The following is a 21,916-nucleotide window of genomic DNA, read 5'->3' on the forward strand; positions in this document are numbered from 1 at the left end:
TACAACAACATGGAGAACTTCAGAAGGATACAGAGAAAAATACTATGACTGTGAAAACTTGTTGTGTGTCAGATAAGCAGTCCTTCATCACCAGTTGCACTGGGGAGCTGGGCAGCAGACTTGGGAAAAGCAGAGGCACATACTGCTGCTGACTCACTGCAAGTTCGTGCTGTGTTAAAGAACAGATTAACTTCACCATTCCCTCTAAAGGCTTTTTTCATTAATTTTATTTATTGCCCTCCATTAGAGATTTCTTGGGAGCTCGTAACATAAATATTTGCTTTGAGAGGAAATGTAAAAAACCCCAACCAAATAAACAAAAATAAATCCCAACAAACAAACCCCACCCCACAGTTCAAGGCTCTAAGTGGTTTACTGCTTAAGACTCACATTTTCCTTCAAGCCCAAGGAGGCTGCTCCAACCAGACCATGACAAATCCCGTTTGTTCATCCACATTGGCTGCATTTCCTTTGGGAAAGTCTTCATACTTTCACAAAACAAACGCTGTCGCCTCACCCCAGCAACGTGAAGCACACACGCATGTCTCCAGTCACACCAGGGATTCTCACACACTTGCGAAACACCGGTATTCGGTTACATTTTGGCAGGTCTTTTTAATTAAAAGCTCCTCTTTGGTGATTCCCTTTAATTAGAAGTTCATCTTTCAGGGACCCGATGCAAAACTCCTCTGCCGTAGGAATCTCATTCATTCTCCAGATGTCACTTTAGCCCTTTTTGGTGTTTGGGGGGGGGGGTGGGGGGTGTTTTTTCCCCTCCAAATAAAGCACATTGACGTTTGTAATTATAGAGAGGAAAAAGTACCACAACCCTCAAAACACCGCCCGCTCCCCCCTCCGCGGCTGACAGGACCGAAGGGTAACTCCATCCACAGCGCACAGGCACTCATTATTTTATCCCGGCTTGCCGCTGCCCAGCGGACATCCCGGCAGCACAGGGGCGCTCCCTCACACGGGCAGCCCCACACAGAGGGGAGCCCTTCCGGGCCACCGGCCCTGCAGGCTAAGCGCGCCCACCCCGCCCACTCCCACCTCCCGGCACCGCGCCTGCGCAGTGGCAACGTGTGGACTCCGAAGTGTTTCGTCTGGGTGCTGGGCGCGGCTGTTGAGCAATGGCGTCGGTGGCGCAGCTCAAAGCAGGTAGCGAGGTGGGGGTGTTGGAGAGGTGGGGAAGCCTGGCTGTGATGGGAGCACCTCGGCACAACGAAGGGGTGGGCGGCCGGGTCGGCATTGTACCCCCGGGTGCGTAGCGTAGTCGCCCCGGGCGCTAATGGACGTCGTCGTCCCCTCACAGCGCCCGTTGTGGAGCCGCAGCAGAAACGTCCCTGAGCCTTCACTCAAATACTCTGCTCTTAGCGTTGATCTTGGTTCGGTTTTCACTCGTTGCAAACGTCTTGATCCAGTTACATCCCACTTTTGAAATCGATAAAACGTATGTTTACGACTAAAAAAAAAGATATAATTGTGGCTTCTTTGAAGGCTCAGTAGTTATCTGTAACGTTCCTACTGTTACCTGCTGGCGTATGCACAGGTGCAGGTATCTTTCACTGTGAATATGCCGAAATTATGTTTATTGTAGGTGATAAGAATGCTGCTAGAATACGCTTGGCTTTATATTAACGATCTTTTTATGGTAATAGCTTTAAAGGAAACACTGGAAAGAAAAGGTGCACTTGGACAAATAAAAGCAAGGATCAGAACTGAAGTTTTTAAGGCACTGGATGACCAAAATGAGCCACGTCCACCGCTGACTCGTGAAAACTTTTTAATCAACGAACTAATACGTGAATACCTGAAATATAACAAGTATAATAATGCAGCACATGTTTTAACTGCAGGTATTGGGTCTGAATTTTTGTTGTAATCAGTGTATTAACAGACAACTGCTGTTTGGCTGAGTAATTCCACTGGCACTGTGAAATTCATAAGCGGGACCAAGCTGCAGAGTCTTGTCTTCTCTTCAAAATAAATAAAAATACTCTCTCCACAGTTTTACTTGCAGCATTAAGCAAAGTTATACCATTTGTTTTCAAGAACACTCTTTACCCCTTTTCCTTGAGGTAAATGCTTTGACAAAGTATTTGATGCAAGAACAAGAAAACCTGCTAGCAGCCTCCAAAATCAAAATGCCTTTCCTGAAATCTCTCCATTTGTCTTGGAAAATTGCTAACTGTTTTTGAATCATATATCATATTCTTATCTCATTGGCATTTTGGTAAAAAAAACCAAACCAAAACAACAGCCTACAAATGAACAAAATTTATTTGAGGAAAAAATGAAAGTAAAATGTACATAAAGTAGGTGAGAGTCTGAATTTTAGCAGTTCTGGCAATTCATGCATAAAGAATGTATCAGAAGCTTTGTTAGATGTCCTCAGCTTAAACTAGAGTACGAATAAGATAGATTGATTTTTTTTTTCCCCCACAACTGCAGTTAAGCACTGTTGCTACTGGCTGTGCTAAAATACCTGTATTTGAGAGCTGTTTACAGTATTGAAAGAGGAGCTGTAATTTACGTGGTACAGCCCTTACTTATCTTTGTAGGTATTGCTAACTGTATTAGAAATTTGAAGTTCTACAGTCGTGCTTAGATACAGTAATTACTACTATTTAATAATTTGATATATTTCAGTCCCCCTTGAGGGAATGAAGACAGCCTGTACTGTAGTTAACGTATGGAATCTGTTTTGTAACAGTACTTCTTTAGAGAGAGTTGTTTGCCTAATTATAGTGTAAGCCTTCTTTAATAATTTTCTTAGATTTCTTTAGAGTGAAGATAAAAATCTTAATATGTCATATGAATTACGTAAGTATGAAGCACTAATGTTTAAGTGAGTTCCCTGGAATTATACTGTTAGATATTAATGGTCTAAAAGGGGTGTGTGTGTTCTTTTTCTCTTTTGAAATCTGTTAATTGATGATATTTTTCTTACCAGTCTTAATATTTTTTCCAGAGTCTGGCCAGCCTGAAGTGTCCTTGGATAGGCAGTTTCTTGTCAAAGAGCTGAACTTAGTTGAAGGCACAAATGGAAAATCAGTGTAAGGAGTGATTTTTAAATGCACAGTATATTCTGATTTGCATATATTTTTCTCTTTATGGTTATTATAAATCCCATATAACTGATCTCACCAATTCAGATGCCTGCTTTAACATGCTGGATTAAAATTCACAATGTCAAACACAGGGCCGTTTTCAGACATGCTCCATTTAATTCTGCTAACTCTGTAGCCTTCTTCAGATAGTGTACTTACGTGCCTAAACACAAGTCTCTTATCAGTACAGTTTTCCCTGCAGTCAGAAGTAGAAAACAGATATACTCTTTGCAAATCAGTGGATTGCTTTGTAGAGCAATAAAAAGATTATTGTAGTCTTAGATTAGATACAAATTTATAGTGCTTCAGTGCAACTTCATTAATGAACTAGGGTACTGAAGCAGCTTTAAACACGGTCAGTGTTCTCTGTAGCTTGTGCTATCAGAATCTGTCAGGTGCTAAGGAAGAATCAAGTTCAGTTTGTGCAGTGGTGGTCTGTGCCTGGCAAAGCCTGATCCTTCATACTGCACAAGCGAGAATGTGGATCTGGGTTTTTGTGCTAGGCAGGGTCCAGTCCTTCAGCTACAGGGGATCTGGAGTTTAGCTGAGAGTGTCTCTTAAGGCAAGCTTTTTAAGTGTGTGCTGATATTTGGGGCGGGCTGTGCTGATTTATGTAATGATACTTAGCATAATTACATATATGTGTATGCATATATATACATATGTAAAGACATCCATATATATTCTAGAAGTAAACATCAAGAAGTTTGAGGAAAGGGTGTATTTTTAATGCTCATTATTTCATAGACTCATTTTGTCTTTTCTCTCTTAAACAGACCTCTCTTGTATGGAATTCTCTCTCATTTCTTACGTGATGGTAAAGAAGAAAGTAACCAGAATACCCCCGCAAGAATGACTTTGCTGAATTATCCAAAGCAGAACTTTGGCAAACCACCTACTGATAGAAATTAAAAAGGTGGGTGTTCTGTCATTTTTGCTAGTTTTATTTGTGACCAGATTTTCTGTACGGTACCTATGCTTATAACAGCATAAACATGCAGATGAACACACTGTACCTCCTCTTCTGTGCAAGGAATGCTTTGCAGTGACATCTCTCTTAAAAAGAAAAATTCTTCAGCAGAATGATGTTTATACTTCAAAAATAGCATTAAGCTGTGTGACCTGACCATAGCTGTTGCTCATGTATTCATTTAAGAAAGACCCTTTATATGTGCCTGTGTTCAAAGAAGTGACCAGCTTACACCAGCTCTCTGCTGGTATGCTAATGGTATGCCGATTGGCCTTGGAAGTGCTTGACTGGCCTTCAGATGTATCAGTGGTAGAACTTTCTCATACATGGGAATGTATTTTATTTATAAAACAGACATTTGAAAGTATTGCAGACAGCCAAGTTTATATGATTTTTCGACTGTGACACTCCTGTTACCTTGTGGTACTTGTAGCTAGCTACTTGTTAGATACTAATGGGAAGGGGAAAAAAAAATCCTAATTGTTTAGCTTTATTCTGTTAAGACTTTTGGACTGTTGGAGAGCTCATTTAAAACAAACAGCAGTGCTATTCTGATTTTTAGATGGTAGAATATCTGTCATAACCTGTATGCTTTTACAGACAAGGTTTACTGCTCTGCCATTGTTGGTAAAGACCAGAAAATATTAATGTTCCAGTTCTCAGGATCAGAAAGGTCATCCACCAGATTGCTTTGCCATTTCCCTAAAAGTTAAACTGGCCAAATTGTAGTCCCTTACAGCATTACATACCTGAAGTGGGTCAGCTAGAGACTGTCTTACTTACACTGGGAATTTAATACAAGAACTTAATTCTCAGCAAAATACATTAAACAGTGGGTGTATCTCTTTGTTTTTTATCTGCTCTAAATTAACTGATTTCTGTAGGAAGTGCTTAAACTTCAGCTGTCAATTCTGTATATGGGCATAAACCTTTGCTGAGGACATAATTCACATCCCTTTGACTGCAGAAGCTTAAGCTCCGAGTTCATTGCTCTATGGCAGAGCACTGCTAAATCTTAATTTTCCTTTTCTGGTCTGCGTTTTGATTGGTTACAGTTAGTAATGCCTAAGCTACAGAATGAAAGGGATTGTTGGTCCAGGTTTTTCCTTCAGAGTCAGCTTGGCCTGTCACTTTTTAATGTGAAAATTTAGTACTGTTGCCTTAGTACTATCAACTATTTATTTTGTATCCAAAAATTTGAAAAGTACGAGGCCTGAGGTATTGCTGTCATCTAAAAAGCGTGAGAGAAGTACTAAACACCTTTTCTTAACAGTTAATTGAGACAATGTTGTTTCCCTCCTGCCAGAAAAGGGGCTAAGGAAAGGAAATTTCAATACCAAAGCTGTTACGAATTGTTTCTTTGTTAGAAATAATTATTTGTATCAGAAATTTCTAAATTATTTTGGTTTTTAAACTCAGTGTATAGAAGAACTGTTTTTAAAGTATACCTTTGTACCTCAGTTCTGAAACTGACTCTGTGCAGGGTCACCCTCCCCTGTTGACTGCAGTATAATTTCATGTGGGGATTTAGTTCAGAGTTAGTTACAAAACTCAGGATTAATTGTAAGACATGACAGCATATTGCTTTTTGAACTAAACGGCAGCTTTAAGGCTTTTAACCTTTAAGTAACTATAGTCTGAAAACTCCTTTCTGCATGTGTTTGTGGAATATGTCAGCAGAGACCTAAAAGCAGTGGGCTTAAAATACTAAATATATATTTTAAGTAGGCTGCATATTCAGGTAATCTATCCATTCATAAACTTAACGCACCAAGTCTCATACATAACACCAACTTGCTTTGCATACTAGAAGTTGTTTGCTTATGTAGTTGAATGAATATTCCAACAGACCAGCAATCCTGATAAAACACATGGACTCTGGTGTTTCTGTTACTTCATTCACTGTAGCCAGGTTGGCAGTTGTCTGGAATCTAACCTTTAGTGATGCAAAGCTCTTACCTCATATAGTTGCATGGAAACATTTTTTTGGTAAAGTCACCAGTTTCCCATGATGATATTCTGTATCAAAGTTGATAATAATAGAAAATAACATTTATAAGTTTAGATGTCCAGCTGCATGAGAGTATGTGTGTTTCATTTTCAGATAGAATTCCAGAGCCAGGAAGGACAGCTGGCACAAGCATCGAAGAGCCCCTTTGTTACACGAAGTATGAACAAGTGATATCTTTTGTATGCTAATTTCTCATGTAAAGTCCTGTAAGAGTTCATTTAGGAAATTCTTCTTCGCATCCATTTCACCAGTCTATCCAGTGGGACCACTTCAGCTTGTTAAATCTACCAATGAGACAGGATGACTTTGTCATACATACTGTCAGTTAAAAAAATGCTAGCAAAGGCTCTTTCTCCAGTGCTGATACAAGCAAAACTGTATAAGAAGTTAGATTAGTGATGCCTGTCTCTAGAATTTAGTCTAACAATATACTTTATAAAAACAGGTTTGCCTTATAAAAGTGTATGCGACAACTTAACACTTCTGCACTTTGTTTGTGTGTTTGTGTTTCTGAATAAATTTTTTTCTGTTCTATTCAGTGTGGAATTTTTAAAGTGTTCAACCTAAATATCTGAATCACTCTTTTAAAAGGGGAAACTGCTACTTTCAGGTAAGTATGGGAAAAAAAAGTTGAATAGAAAATTAAAGTACTTTAGAGGAATAGATAGTTTTAGTTCTCCAGAATGCACACTATATTTATCTTCATGCCAACAAACACATGAGAGTAAGTCTTTTCCATCTGGAGTTGCTATAAGCTGTGTAACACTTACACAAGGAAGGGGAGAAACGTGGTTTTTCCCCAGAAGACATGAAACTCAGGCAAAGCTAAAAATAAAGTTGATAACAGATTGCTGATTACCAGAACTTTTTTTAGCTGAGGTGTTTACATGTTTTGAAATGGGAATTTATTTTAAAAGCCAAACTTATAGGGGTATGTCAGAAATAACAGGTTAGCTACTTATTTTAACAAAATGTATAGACTTTAATGCATCAAATGATACTGAGAGGAGTTTTGTATAAATATATTTTAGGGTTGCATTCTTAAAAATCTTAACTGTTATACAAATGGTACAGTAAGTGGGAAATAAAGAGAGTTAAGAGGACATGCAGTTTGTGAGTTTAAGTGAAAGGACCCCAGGTTGTACACACCTCAGAGTTTTGCTTTTATCTTGATCAGACCCAGTTGGTGTTACAGGTGGTTTGTTTTATTTGTGAAGCAGCCTAGCCTCTACTGTGATGTGAAACTGCAGACGAGCTATATGCTGAAAGGAAGTGTTGCATTTTATCCACTTGAAGCCTCAGTAGTGAGTTCACCCTCTCTGTGTGACTGGCAATACTGCTAGCTCCCCATTTCCTGATACGTAAGTATCTCAGGCCCCTTGCCAGGAGGGGAAGACATGTGTTTGCAAATCCACCTCAGTCAGATCCATCTTTTAAGTCTTGTAGCTTTCTGTCAATTAGAATTGACCACTGGGTCAGACAAGCAAATTTGTCTCTGTGCCCTCAATGTCTGCTCTGTGCAAATGTGTTGGCACCATTGTCAGGTTCAATCACTTGGCTGAAGAGCCATCCGTGTGGAAACTACCACTGTGGGACTCTACCTCATTACTCAGTCTTTCCTACCACATCAGTGCTAATATTCACAACCACTGATCTCTCAGTTTCTCTACCTATAAATACAGTAGAAAAATGGTCTTCTAAGGTGTTATTTGTGAATTACCTTCATTTTTAAATGTGCTAAAAGTGACTCTACGAAAAGTTGCGAAAGTGAGCTTTGAAACAATGCAGGTACGATTCCCTGACCACAGAAATCCCTGAATTTTTAACTTCGCGTTTCCAGAGGTTAACTGCTAGATCCCTGTTTCTCCAGAAACCAGTGGATGAAATTGTTACGTATCTGAATTTTCTCTTCAAGGGCAAGGAGAAAAGCTCTGGGAAACACAGAAGCTCTAGCGTTCTATGATGCAAATCCTCCAGTGTAACCCAAGCCATTGCATCTGCTTTCTGTCTTTCCACCGCAGATCATACAGAAGCTGACCAGGTGTCATGGAGCTCCCTGGGAAATGGATTTTTCATGGTGGAAGTTAAATACAATTTTTGTTCTGGCTGAGTAAGGCAAAGCACTATTGGGTACTTGCCTTTCCCAAGCACACAGCTCAGCAGACTTACAGGCTCGTGGTCTCCACAGCCATGACAGCAGAGGCTGTTACAAGAGTGTACTTACTAAGCTTTGGGGGAAGGAATAGCTGTAATCAGAGGAGAATTCTATTTAAGGGAATTTCAGCACTATTTTCTTAGGGGATGGTTTCTTCAGCTCCTTGTCAGGATCCTGAGCTGGGATGGTGGGTGGAAGCTGGCCTGTTTGCTCTTGGTGCAACATGCTTCATGTAATCCTCTAATACCCTCAGAGCCCAGATTTGAGCATTTGGGACAATCTCTTGTTTTAAAGTATAGCCATTGTACAAGCCAATTGAACTAAAGTGTATTTCCCTAGTATTTATTTGTACAACAAAGCTTTGAAATATTTCTATGAAAATACATTGGTCTAATCACATTATTAGTGGTCTAGCATTTATCCTGATAGCACATGAAATACGAGAGCATCTTTCAAGATGCAGATGTGGCACATCCTATTAATGTCAGCCTGCTTACTCTCTAACAGATGAATTCCAAGGCCTTTGCAACATTCACATTTCCCAAAAACTAATTCCTTAAAAGTTTAAGCTAAGTGAGATCAGTATTTAGAGGAAAATAATTCACAATCCTAGAGTCACAGGTTCAGGTTTTAGACAAAATTGCCATGTAGGTGAGCATGCACAAAAATTGTTTTCTCCAATAATTAAAGAATCTCCATCTAGCTTCATTACAGACTGTGATGTCTTGCATTAACTGCCCTTGGTCCTTCTACTGACATCAGAAAGTGAAAGGAAAAAAGAAAATATATATAAGCATGTAGAAGTTTGGGGACTTTGATGATCAAAATGCATTTCTGAGGGGTTTTTTTTGAGATAGAACACTAGCTCAGACTGTTACAGAGGAACTACGTTAAAAAAGGCTGTTCGTTGTCCAAGCATGGTGTCACAAGTGAAGGTGACAAGGAGGCAGTGAAGTTTGGTGTGGGTATCAGAGCTGGAAAGCACTTTGGAAGAATTTAGAAGATTAAAAAACAAATTCTTTAAAACCAAATTTCTGCTGTCCCCTAGAACCAGAGGAAACCGTCTATGGACTCCAGAGGTATTAGTTTCTGTCATGCACAAGGGAAATTTTTGTCTAAACTTTTATCAACACGCTCCAGGGACTCAGTTACGCTTTCCTTCCTGAGCACCCTTTGTATCAAGCTGAATCTTGGTGTCAGCTGATCAGTTTTCCGGAGGAGTGATTATCATTGGGTGATTAGGAAAAAAAAACCAAATATTTGCTCACATTTGCAAAGACGCCCTTTCAGTAGCAGCTGGTGTCCAGTTGATTCAGAACTGACCTGTGTGCTTCACATACTTCACTTGACCTGCAGCCAGCATTAACCACAAAGCTGAATATTAAATGATGGTGAGTATTTTACCTCGTTAGAGTACTCTCATGATGAATTGTTCTAGTTTGGACACAGACTGCCCCTCCTGTTGCAAGAGAGCAGCTTAACACAGGCGGTAACCCACCGGGGTGCTTGTCAGTTCCAATTACATTTGTCAGCTTAGAGAAGTGTGGTTGGTAAACTTAGGTAAAAACATTTAAAAAGTTCTTACCTAACACACATCATTTAACAAATTAACATCTCCATCCGTGCTTTGCTTTTTTCCTTCCGTTGTATTCAGGTTACACTGTAGTAGTGCAGCTGAAAGTTCATTTCTTTCCTGATCGATTCCCCTAGGTTTTTCCCCAAGTACAGTATTTACAGTGCAAATACATCAAGGAGATATTTGAAAGCTGCTCAATATTTTTTCTAGACAAGTGGTTATAACAAATAAAGCAGAGGGTTTAAATAAAGTGAATTTTCTGCCACAAAGGCATTCTCCACTGGAAATCCACAGCTATAACTGTGAAACAACTTTATTTTAAAGAAAACCCAAACCACAATTAGGGAACTCCATCTGGGCTACTATATTAGATTCTTACATCTTCTAAGTGAAGTTTGGAGACCACTTTTACACTTGATCAGTTCCTGCCCCACATGGCTCCAGAGTGCAACCGTTTCAGTTCCAGCAGTAATATTTCTTAGGCTCTCCAGCTCCGTTTAATGTCACGTCATATATCACCCTCCACCGCTGCCTCTGTTAAACACACTCCTCAGGCAGCAAGCCTGCACGTGCACATGCAGTGCCCTGCAGACCAGCCGGGATAATTTCCACTCCTTTTTAAGCTACTATTAAAATGTGTCTGGTTTTGCAAAACCATTGCATGGGTTTAAAAGGAACTTTTTAGGATAACTTTGATGAATGTTAAAATGATTGTAATTTACAGAGGATCCTGTTGCATTTCATTATTTCATAGTACTTACATTCCTATTTAAAGGATACGTTTGCAACTGAGAAACTGAAATAAAAATAAAAACAGGGTGGACTACCCTGTGAGGAGTTTCCTGCTAACAAGGGCGAGTTTCTTGGGTTTACGTCCTGGCGATCATTTCCCTTGGCTTTGCTCCAGCACAGTCACACGTGCACGAGTCTGATATGACACTGCTGCCTCTCAGGACCTGGGAGGGCTTTGCAGTGTCTGCACCTCAGTGGGCACTGACCCTCCATCTGGAAGGACAGACTGCAACTGCTGGGATTGTGTGACTGTGTTCAGCTAAGACCTGAACATGAGTCTGTACCTGACATTTCTGAAATGATGTAGGGAAAAACCCTGATGCTCTTCCCCTCTCTCCTCTTTGCCCATATTTGTTTACCACTGGCCAAAGCTGGAGGAAGGGGCTACAGATCCATCATACCTGCAAGTGCTGGTACTTTGACAAAGTCGCAGCAGAGGTTTTCAGCCCAGCCTCCCCTCAGAGGTATTTTTTTTAGGACAGAGACCAATATGAGTGTTCAAGGCCAGGTTGGACAGAGCCTTGGGTGACATGGTCTACAGGGGTTGGAACTACATGATCTTAAGGTCCTTTCCAATCCTATCTATTCTATGATCCTTATCCATCTTCCTCAGGAGGGTTTATTTTCCAGAGAAGACGGGGCTATTCATGTCAAGAGAAATTATTTCACCCGGGACTGCACTCTGATCCTTTGGGCATACACCATATTTAGTCTGTTGCAGAGAGAGGGTTGTTTCGGTATTTTGTATTTGGCACATTGATGGGAGTTCCTAGAGGATCCTAGCTTTCCCTTTTTGGGATGTCTCCATCCACAGGTCCTACTGCACAAGGCTGTTGGCTACTAGCACGGGAAGAAGGGGGGACAGCTAGGGACTGAAGGTTTGGGGGTGTGAGAAAGGTTTGACAAGGACCAGATCACTCCCTAACCCTTGCAGGGCTGGCTCCCAGAACCCTATCCTCCTCTCCCCCCCCAGCTCACAGTGCCTGCTGCCTGTTCTTTCCACTGTATCCTGGGGACTGTTCCCCTCAGCTATTTATCACTTCTCTTCTTCCTTTTATGGACAGAGGGAGGTATTTCTTATATATGATAAAGTATTTACAGTCCTTTCTCAAGAGCTGAGCTCTGCACTGGATTGTGAAAGAAACTGAAAAATCCTCCTGGGGAGGTGGGAAACAACCCTCTAGTTCCCCAGGGGCAAAGGAGGCTTAAACCAGCCCTAGGCTCCAGATGTCACATAAACACACAGAGACCCAGGGCAACCTCCACCCACGCATCCCTGCTACATTGGGAATAACCCTCCCCTCCCAAGCATCCCCTGAACTCAGGGATTAATTTTAGCTCCAAAAAAGCACATTATCATGGGTGGGAAACCTGTAGTGTGCAGGATCATGACCTACCCTTTGTCCTTCTAGGCAGGGGACCACACCAGGGTGAGGATGCTGCCAAGGCAGGAAGGAGTTAAAGGCCCATTGGCTCAGCTGAACAGCTTCACCCTAGGAAAAAGAAAAACCTCTAAACTTGTGAGTTAGGGGCACCCCTTTCATGCCTTCCTGAAAGCCAGAACCAGCCTGCTTCCCTAAAAAGTGGCTTGGGGCAGGGGCAGCAGCCCAGGGTTAGGCCCTGCTGGTAATGAGGTACTTGGCTCAGGCTGCCTTTTTCAACCCAGGTACCGAGAGGATTTTCCAGCAGGACGTGGTTTCCAGGGCCCCTCCCCATTGACAAGATTCTCCTCCTCTATATAGGGAGGCTGCAAAGGCAGTGAGGACTTGGACTGTCCCGGCTGGTGGCTGTACAGGTTCCCGACTCTCCAATTCACTCTCTGCTCCCCTAATTGGAAGCCTGTAAGTACTGCAGGGGCCAGAAATCTCTGCTGGGATGGGGCTGGGGGCTTAATGCGCACTTTAGCAAGCTGATTATTATGCTACTTTGAAAATAGATTCAGTGAATTAATGTGCAAATAGCATAGAAATTGAAAATGGGAGCAGACATGATCAAATGGTTTATCCTGACTTGTGTATTTCTGATGGGTTCTGTTTAAAACGCGTTAGGGACCACGCACGTTTGAAAGCATGCACAGATGTCCTAGCCTTAGTCACTTCTAACACTGCTATTGCTGAATCGAGCCTTCAAGACACTGGCTGCAAGAGCACAAGCTGTGCTCCAAGGCAGTAGCAGCACAGCCTGCAAGGTGCTGTGCACTACTGGCTGGAGCAGGTATCCTCTGCAATTAATCATCACATGTGCATTTGGTAATGAAGAAACCTGGTAGCCTGAGCTGCTGATCTTTAAGTATTTCTACATTTCAGTCCTTAGGACGGAAATTAGTGCACTTCCCATGCTGTTTAAAGAAAATATAATGAAATAAAATAATTCGTTTGCCCATTACTTGTTCTTTAAACAGGGAAAATGCTTAAAAATGAAAAGAGAAAATGGAAACATTTTTACAAAAATGCCTTAGGATTACATATGTATGTTTTTAATATGCTGGGAATAAAGCTTAAGCAAAGCTGATCTGTTAATTCATTGAACTACAGTAGTTCGAGTTATTTCAAATGTGACCTGCCTATTGTTTTTAAAGGGAAAATAAGGCAACAAACTTTTAACAAAATACCGTAAGTTAAGAGGACAGTAGATGGCAGCACAGAAAGCAGCTTCAGTATCATCCCAGGACTTCAGTTGCTTCTTTCGCACACATAAATACGTGTCTGTGTGTGTATGTGTGCATGCACACCTATGTAAATGCTGATATGTATGGGAGAGGCATGTGTGTGCAAAAGTAAGAAGCAACCCGAGATATTTTAAATACAAGGGAAATCAGAAGGGTTGTCATTATTATCTAAAGTACACTAGCTTAAAAACAAGCCTACCTTCTCTTTCACTCAAAGCTTTGCCCTGTCAGGCAGCCTGCAACAAGACTCTCTGGATGGACCGATGCACTGAACTCCTAAAGTTCATGGGTCCTCAAGTCACCAATTCAAAGGCTGAAACGATGAACCCCAGAGAGCAAAGCACTTGATTAAGTAGTCACTTACAGCCGGAGCAGTACCATGGGCTGATTTGCTCAGATGTAAACAATGATTTTTATTATCTCATTTGCCATTGACACACCAGTCCCTAAAAGGTATTTGTTTTGAATGTGTTATCATTACATTTTTGCAGAACAGCAAGTATTGAGAAGAACATCACCATATATGGTAGCATGCATGGATGTATGCAGAGGATCCTGGCTCTTTATAATTCACTGGGACTTATTAGTTGCAAATCAGTTGGCTTTTCTTTTAAGTATATTAATTTTAGAAGAAGCCAAGAGCCAGAGATAACTTTCAAACTTGTTCAAAGTCTACTCAAAATATGGAATATTTATGAATTCTAATGAACATGCAGAATCTGATTCACTTAATAGAGTAACACTGGGGGGTATTTGAAATAGCTGTCATTTTCCAGATAGATCCCTTTTATCTCCATGTGATGCAATTCAAGTCTTTTTTTCCTTCTTTTCTAATTTTTGCAATTAGTAACATAGGTAATAACCCTGGCCAATCTCTTTGGAGTATTAAAAGAGCTATCAAGAGTTTAATCAGAGTTATGTAGTAACCTGCATTAACAGAGACCTCATAGGAGACTGAGGCACTTGCAGGCAATTTGATTAAAGTACATGGAAAATGCATCAAGAAAAAGCCGAACAAAAAAAACAAAAACAAAACAAACAAACAACAACAAAAAAACAAACCAGACACAAAACCCTACAAAAAACAGCCCTGTGAAATTACCGAAAATGTTCTTTCTTTAAATACAGAGTTGCCCTCTTCCATGGTTGAACAACCATAAACTAGTCCTATTGATACCTCCACTGTCAGATGAATGTGTCCATGATGAAAGTAAGCATTTGAGGGGTGGTCCTGGTGACCAGAGGGAGAGGTGAAAGGCCAGAAGGGACTGATAACAGTGCTCGTAACAAAGCTAACTGTGCTCAGAACCAGTTTCCAAAAAATCACAAGATTAGGGCTCACCTCTAGTTTTTCTTTCTTTTCAAGCAATGCTCAGTTTGGTAATTCGGTTAATTACTGGGAAAGTAAAAGATGAGCAACCTGGAAAGGACGTAGTCAAAAAGTGCAGTTTGAGTCAAGCAGCAAGTTGCTGCTACATGCTTCCATCAGAAACCACCTAGGAGAGCGGGACTTCGTTTCTGAACTTAATTCATATACTTGGTTATATGGTCCTCTGTTCTGAGAATTATTCCCTGTAGGGCTGTGATAAGCTTTGATATTGCACATCCTCTCCATCCTGCAGAGGAAGGCAGAAGTATCCTTTATCGTCTGCTTTGAAGATAAGCAGTCCCTCTAAGCTCTGACCTAGAAGGCAATTCTGCTTGGCCAATAACCTTTTAATTAAAGTGCACTTCCTGGAGATATTTGTACTTTGCCCTTGAAATAATATACTCAGGATAAACTGATTGTAAAGACAGCATTCAACTTCTGTTACCAACATAAGAGAAAATACAGTGATGGTCAGCCTGATGTATCTGCAGTGGCACAGCAGAAGTAGGAATAGAAAATAAGCTGTGGAAGTATGCATGCCCATGTATATGTGCACATTTGGGGTTTAGACAAGTGTGACAGACGGATCCAGTTTGGTGTAATTTGGCAAGTTTCTAAGGCAAGAAACTTCGTATCAGTAGTATTTTTGTGATCACTTTTTCTCCTTTTCCTCCTCCCTTCCTCAGTATAGCTCACCTCTGAGTATAAAAGTATTTACCCTGGTACATGATGTGGGCTATCATCTATCTAAAGGAATCACAGAATGGTTTGGGTTGGAAGGGACCTTAAAGCTCATCCAGTTCCAACCTCCCTGCCACAGGCAGGAAAACCTTCCACTGGAGCATGTTGCTCCAAGCCCCGTCCAACGTGGCCTTAAACACTGCCAAGGACGGGGCAGTCAGAGCTTCTCTGGGCAACCTGTGCCAGTGCCTCAGCACCCTCACAGGGAAGAATTTTTTCCTAATGAGGTGATCTCCCCTCTGTCAGTTTAAAGCCATTCCCCTTTGTCCTGTCACTACAGGCCCTTATAAGAAGTCCCTCTCCAGATTTCTTGCAGGCCCCATTTAAGTATTTGAAGACTGCTGTAAGTTCTCCCCGGAGCCTTCTCTTCTCCAGGCTGAACAAGCCCAACTCTCTCAGCCTGTCTGCATGGGAGATGTGCTCCAGCCCCCTGAACTGGCCTCCTCTGGACTCACTTGAGAAGCTCCACATCCCTCTTGTATTGGAGGCCCCAGAGCTGAATGGATGAGAACCTCTTACCAACTTTTGCACAGATAATACTGATCTCTGTTTATCTTCACAAGCTCTATAGGTAAAACCCAGGAACTGGCTAAGGGGTAAATTTTGCCGTCTCAGGGAATGTTCTCAATAAGCAATAATGAATCTTTCCCCTTTGCCTGTCTCCTCAGTATCAGTCATATGCTGAACCAGTGCAGTTCAGTCTCGATCAGAGATGGATCTAAAAGTTTATTTCAAATTTTTAGTCAGAAAGCTTTGGCAGCTCACTGGTTCAGTGCACAGCACCCCACTAAGGCAAATCTAGTTGATTTCAGAAACCTTCCTTTATTATTAACATGCATTAATTATTTTTCATTAATCTGTTAAACTAATAATATTCATTAATCCACACTTCATAACTGCTTTTCCTTTTTTGCCACAGTGGTACTCAGCTGCTGCTCAAACTTTATCCTCCGATTCCCGAAAATCAGTCATGAGAAGTTCCTTTTACACAAATCCATGCTTCTCCTCATTGTGTTTCAGAGAAGTTATGAGATCCAGCTCAGACTGTCCATTCCCTACTCCTTGGAGGGGGTCTATTCTTATCATGTTTAAACTAGTCAAACATAGTGCTTAGATCTAGGAGATAAAAGCCTGTATTTCCAAGCTCTGCAGTTCATGCCACCTCTTTTACCTTCCAACCTCATCTCACTCTCTGAAAGACTGAATTTAAACAATAAGGTGCAGAAAGTTTTTCATGCAGGAAGTAGGAGAACATAGCAGGATACAGACAGACCAGCTCTTCATTTCACACTGTAATCTGTGGAAGATGTTTTTGACTTAATATGTAACAAGGAAAGGAACTTTCCCTTGGTCTCTGGGCAGCAAAACAGCTAAGAACTTCTGAACTGTCCCACTGGTGATGTGCTTTGTAGCAGAACAACCGTTTTACCTTCAGCTGAGTTTTTGAGGTAGATGGTGAGGATGAGTCAGCAGTTTGATTTCCACCATCATTGTTTGTGGGCAGCCTCAAAGTAGGAGGATTTGAGTGTGAAACTCAGCTTTGCAGTTCAGTCCAGTTTTTGGTGTTTCTGAAAGCAATACCAAATTCCTACTGATTTGAATGTGCTGTCACTTGGCATTTAGCCATGAACAGCATGAGCCAACCTTCCTGATGCTTCAGGATGACCAGATAGCTCTCTTCTGGGCCTAGGATGAACTGAAATCCTCCTGCTCCATTGCTGCAGCTGTTCCTCCCACACTGCTGGGGCAGCAGGGTGGACAACATGCCTTGCCCATTGCCACCACAGTGGGAGGAGAGAGGATACAGCAGGCTCCCGCTTGCTGTTCCGTGAGCACCACGCTCCTGGAGCCACAGGCATAGTGGTGGGGCAGTGCTCCCTTCATTCCCCTGTCCGGGCGGCTTCACCCTGCAGCCGCCAGCTGGAAAGCTCAGCTGGAGAGAATACCATCTCCATTATTGGAACTGTGCAGCTCTACCAGCCCTCTTGGCAACGAGGGAACATTTTCTGCCTTAATCCACACAGAAGTCAAATAGTTTCCTCTTGCAGCTCTCTTTCAAGAACCCTCTGGGAGCAAGTGAGGGGCCACATGCTTCAGAGCTCCCTCGCAGGCACCCTATGGCAGGGAACACTGTGCACAGGCCAGCAGCAATCACAGATCCCAGCTGTCAGGGTCTCCCTTATGTTCGTTCACCCATACCACCAAACACACTGCATGTGCACAGATGATTTGGGTAAATCCTCCTGCTGGGGATTTCCAGGCAAGGCTGGTGTCTCTAGAACAAGCACATTTAGAGGAGAGACATTCTTTCTTCAGCTGGGAGAATTGCCAAGGGAGTTTGAGGAGCTGGGGCATCTAATTTCCACTGAGTTCCGGTGGGATATCATCTAACTCTCTTAGGTGCCTCTAAAATCCTAGTTTTGTTTTTAAGCTTTATGTCACCTTCTGCACGATCTGTGCTTCTCTACCAGACCCCTCACACAGTGTGACCTTGCAAAAAAACATTAATCTGTGGGAAGGCTTCAGGGAGGAATATTTGGAAACCAATCTCTGATACTCCCCAAGAACAGGGTGTCCATTTGTCTGCATACCACATAGCTTGGTCTTTACAAATACCCTTCTGCTTATGGGTTGATTGCTGACATCTTTAGCAGTCAGCTCTCTGAGCTCCCTCAAGATTCATGTTTGTTTGAATGCTGCAAATATTAATTTCATTCTCAATAAGGGAATGAAACAGCCTCTGTCTCCCAGAGATGTTTTTCTTGGGCATGCACACTTCCCTGCTCCCCACTGCAGCTCCTGCCCAGCTCCCTTCTCTACTCCCCTGCATGGCAGGTTTTCTGATCAGCACCACTCTTCTGCCCTGTAGCAAACCACAAGTAGTCCCATTTTTATTCCTTTGCTCATTTGCAGCTGACATCCCCATAGGGCAGAGCAGAACACTTACAAATGTCCTAGCATTACCAGCCCACATCTTGCAGCTACATCCTAACTGCCAATGGCCAGAGCAGGAGAGAAGCCACTTCTTCCTCTCAAACATGGTGCAAAACAGACAGAACTTTCCTGGAGCAGATACGTCAGGCTACTTTATCCAAGTGTGACTGCAAGATGCTCTTTTATGCATGTGCAACTGCATGATGCAGATGCATCACCCTTCCAAGCTGAGCATCATGGTTCAGAGTATCTAACAGCTGATGCAGTTTCCAGGCTTGTTTTATGTCTTCTCTCTCTCATGTGGTAGATGTTCACTCTTCAGAAATGATCAGCTCCCACTATTTGAAGGAGATAACTAAATTAATCCTCCTTCACCAGCAGTACTTTTCCCTTGTTTTTTTCTTTTGATCTTTTCTTAATCTTATTTTTCTCCAAATTAAATGGTATTAAAGTGATTGGAAATAGTCCTTTGCAAGAACAGCTTATTTCTGTCTTTTCTGGAGCATAGCCTGGGAACTGCTCTTCCACCGAGTATTTCATTATTACATTGGTATTTCACTAGACATTGAATAGTATTTGGGTGATGAGAAATTTTGCATGCATCTGAATTCATTTAACTTTGTGATTGGCAAGACAGGAGGATGCACAAAGCTGTTCAGCTGGTAGTCTTGGTGCAGTTCTGACAGTCTCATTCCACAGACATTAGTTAGGCCTTACTTTTCTCTCTGATCTTCAGTACAACATATAAGCCCAGGTGTCCCCATTCGATTTAGCGCCATGTAGATTGTGATTTCAGACACAATAACAAAGGAATGGGAATATGAACGCAGATACTGTAAGGTATCTAAGCTGGCATACAGAAGTATCTGAACCTGTGGTGCTTTGGATCTAGCTCATGACAGATTTTACATACGTGTTTTGCCTGGGACATCTCCACATTCGCCTCTTTTTACAACAGAATATTTTGTTTCCTCAACAGGTGTCTACTGAGTCAAAATGGCTCAAAAAGCTCTCAGTGACGATGAGAAATTCCTCTTTGTGGACAAAAACTTCACTAACAACCCACTTGCCCAGGCTGACTGGTCAGCAAAGAAACTGGTTTGGATTCCATCAGAGAAACATGGATTTGAAGCAGCAAGTATTAAAGAAGAGAAAGGGGATGAGGTGACAGTTGAACTAGCAGAAAATGGAAAGAAAGTGACACTGAGCAAGGATGACATCCAGAAGATGAACCCTCCAAAGTTCTCCAAAGTAGAGGACATGGCAGAGCTGACTTGCCTCAATGAAGCTTCAGTGCTGCACAATCTAAGGGAGAGATACTTCTCAGGTTTAATTTATGTAAGTAGAATCAAACACACACATGGCATTTCCTATTGCATGCTACCATGTCCCATCACAAGCAAGGTGGATCCCACCACTGTCAGTGAAAAAGTCCTTGTGTGTAACACTGCTATGCATGTACTAACCCCTCAGTAATGGTATCCTAAACCATTTAGTGGTTTAGGTGTATCATGTGCTTTATTCCCCATGACTCTCCTGCTTCTTTACTAAATTAAAACACATGAAGGCTTCTTCCCCAAAACTTGCTATTTCTGAAAGGATATTATTGGTTTGGAAAGTACTCTTTGATAGCTGAATAGCACCTCAGTCCTGCTGTTTGAAATGTAAAAAATACAAAACCCCAAACAGTAGGGACATTTGGATGACTTCAACATAAACCTGAACAAGTTTCCAGTAACCTGCAAAAAGAACATATGGAAAAGCCAAATGATGAAGTCTCAGGAAAAACTCCCACTGAAAGGCAGCTGACAAGTTTTGGTTTGGTGAGTGCTTGAGTAAAACCTTATGCTTGAATAAATGAATCAACCCACTGGAATTCAAGTGAGAGCAGTCATAAGCATCAGTGTGTTACTGAATTGAAGTCATGCACCCACTAATATTTTTCACCCCCACCACTGTTGATCAATTTACAGATTAGGCAGGCCTGGACAGAGTATAATCTCTATGTTAATGTGAACTAGGGGCAAGATTATTCTGTCTTCTAGTCCACAAAAGTGTATTGATACAAGCATATTTTGACATTAATAACCCTGTAATCTATCTGCACCAACAGTTAGCAAACTGCAGAGTAAAAAAGCCCATAAAGTTTCCATGGAACTTAGCTGTTATCTTCGATTTTACCAGGAAGACCCCTATGCTCTGCTGTAGAAAACTAATTTACAGTTTCAGCCTACAAAAATTTTACTTGTGTGGCAGACCACTGATGAATGAAAGAGACTACAGAGTTTAAGTAACAAGGTTTTAGAAGCAGGAGTAGAGTTCTCATTATTAATACAAGGAATGCTAAATTGGAAAGTAGGGAATGAAGCAGAAAATAAGATAGTTACATATAGTACAACAAAGGAACTATTTTATTGTCATGCATAACTTCAAGGAGCTAGGCTCAAGATTTTTCCTTCAGGAATGTACTAACACACATCATCAAGATTCCTGAAAGAAGACATTCTGTCCATCTTTTCAGTATTTGAGTTTATTGCAGGTGAATACAGATCTATGTGCTGTTAGAACAGGCAGCATTAGTTATTAAAATAGATTTTTTCAAAAATGTTCTGCATTGTTGCAAATCTGGAAGTAGAAGAACAGTGGGATAAAAAGCGTGGGACTTACTTCCTTGTTGCTGTTCTCAGCAACGGTATGCGCAGAAGTTCTGGGATTTCCAGTGTGTTTACTTTGTAGATTTTTTGGTGGAATTTTCACTTTCTACAGGAGGAGGAAATTCATTTCCCAAAGTGGATAACACAACTAGAAATCAAATTGCTCTTCATGGAGACAGAACTGAAAGGGTAACTGAAATTAAGTTTTCTGTCTCTTGAGACTAGATTTTAAGATGGTGGTATATTAACAGTTACAATGAAATTAGTTTTACTTGTATTGAAACAAGATTTTAGAATTTTCAGGAACTAAAACCCATTAAAACTCTCCAGCCCTAGGCAACAGCATTGCCCTGCTCAGAGACTCCTAGACCTTTTGAGGAAAAAAACAGGTGGCATCTAAACAGAATTCGAGTCTCATCCACTTGAAAAACTATCCATAAAAGCAACCATCTCCTGACTTTGCCATGCAATGCCTCCATTGCCTCCTTCAGAGTCCCACACCTACAAAGAAAAAGTGACCTTTACATTTCTCCCTTTAGAGTACCACTGGCACAAATGGTGATTCCAAATTCTGGTAAAGAAAAAGTCAACCAGATGAAAGAAAAAAAGAAAAATCAAATAATCTTCCCCTTGCATTTATATTAAATATTATTAAATAAAAGGAGTCAGCACAGAAATTCAGAATGACTGTACACTGGAGAAACACACTTGCCTTTTCCATCACCGCATAGTTAAATGGCAACACGCTTCTTGCTCTTCTAACTCATGTTTCACATTACTCAGAACAGAGTCTTCCTTGTCCACACACAAATTAGACCAAAAATTACTACATAAACATCAATAAAATAGCAACACAACTTTGGTGGATCTGGGAGTAGAATCAAGTTTCTTGTGCCTGTACTCACAGGCACCACTAATTCAGTTTTCACCTAACAG

At 41.3% G+C, this 21,916-nt stretch overlaps 2 protein-coding genes across 4 annotated transcripts in view; both read left to right on the forward strand.

Annotated features, from left to right (window-relative positions):
- Positions 1-998: 998 nt before the first annotated feature.
- Positions 999-9,473, forward strand: CEP20 (centrosomal protein 20). The gene is made up of 5 exons (XM_062635201.1): positions 999-1,158; positions 1,659-1,856; positions 2,972-3,056; positions 3,887-4,026; positions 6,185-9,473. Exons 1-4 carry the CDS (start codon positions 1,131-1,133, stop codon positions 4,020-4,022), a joined length of 447 nt encoding a protein of 148 aa, XP_062491185.1. The 5' UTR covers positions 999-1,130; the 3' UTR covers positions 4,023-4,026; positions 6,185-9,473.
- Positions 9,474-12,293: 2,820 nt separating this feature from the next.
- The window catches only part of MYH11 (myosin heavy chain 11), a 61,786-nt gene continuing 52,163 nt past the window's right edge, over positions 12,294-21,916 (forward strand). For 2 of the 3 annotated variants that reach the window (XM_062635082.1, XM_062635086.1), the window contains exons 1-2: positions 12,297-12,455; positions 19,306-19,664. In XM_062635082.1, the coding sequence (XP_062491066.1) occupies positions 19,323-19,664 (342 nt within the window). In that variant the 5' untranslated portion in view covers positions 12,297-12,455; positions 19,306-19,322. Of the gene's footprint in view, positions 12,456-19,305; positions 19,665-21,916 lie in introns of all 3 variants that reach the window. The other variant, XM_062635088.1, reaches the window with a different exon arrangement.

The sequence above is a fragment of the Pezoporus occidentalis genome, unplaced genomic scaffold (genome assembly GCF_034315485.1).
Source record: "Pezoporus occidentalis ecotype Australia unplaced genomic scaffold, CSIRO_AGI_Poc_V1 ctg113, whole genome shotgun sequence".
Classification (NCBI taxonomy): domain Eukaryota; kingdom Metazoa; phylum Chordata; class Aves; order Psittaciformes; family Psittacidae; genus Pezoporus; species Pezoporus occidentalis.

What these genes read in the sequence shown, in the direction of transcription:
- CEP20 (XM_062635201.1), top strand. Translation starts at nt 1,131, where the DNA reads ATGGCGTCGGTGGCGCAGCTCAAAGCAG. An exon ending in AGCACATGTTTTAACTGCAG is followed by an intron (nt 1,857 to 2,971) that starts GTATTGGGTCTG and finishes TATTTTTTCCAG; the next exon opens with AGTCTGGCCAGCCTGAAGTG. An exon ending in GGCACAAATGGAAAATCAGT is followed by an intron (nt 3,057 to 3,886) that starts GTAAGGAGTGAT and finishes TCTCTTAAACAG; the next exon opens with ACCTCTCTTGTATGGAATTC.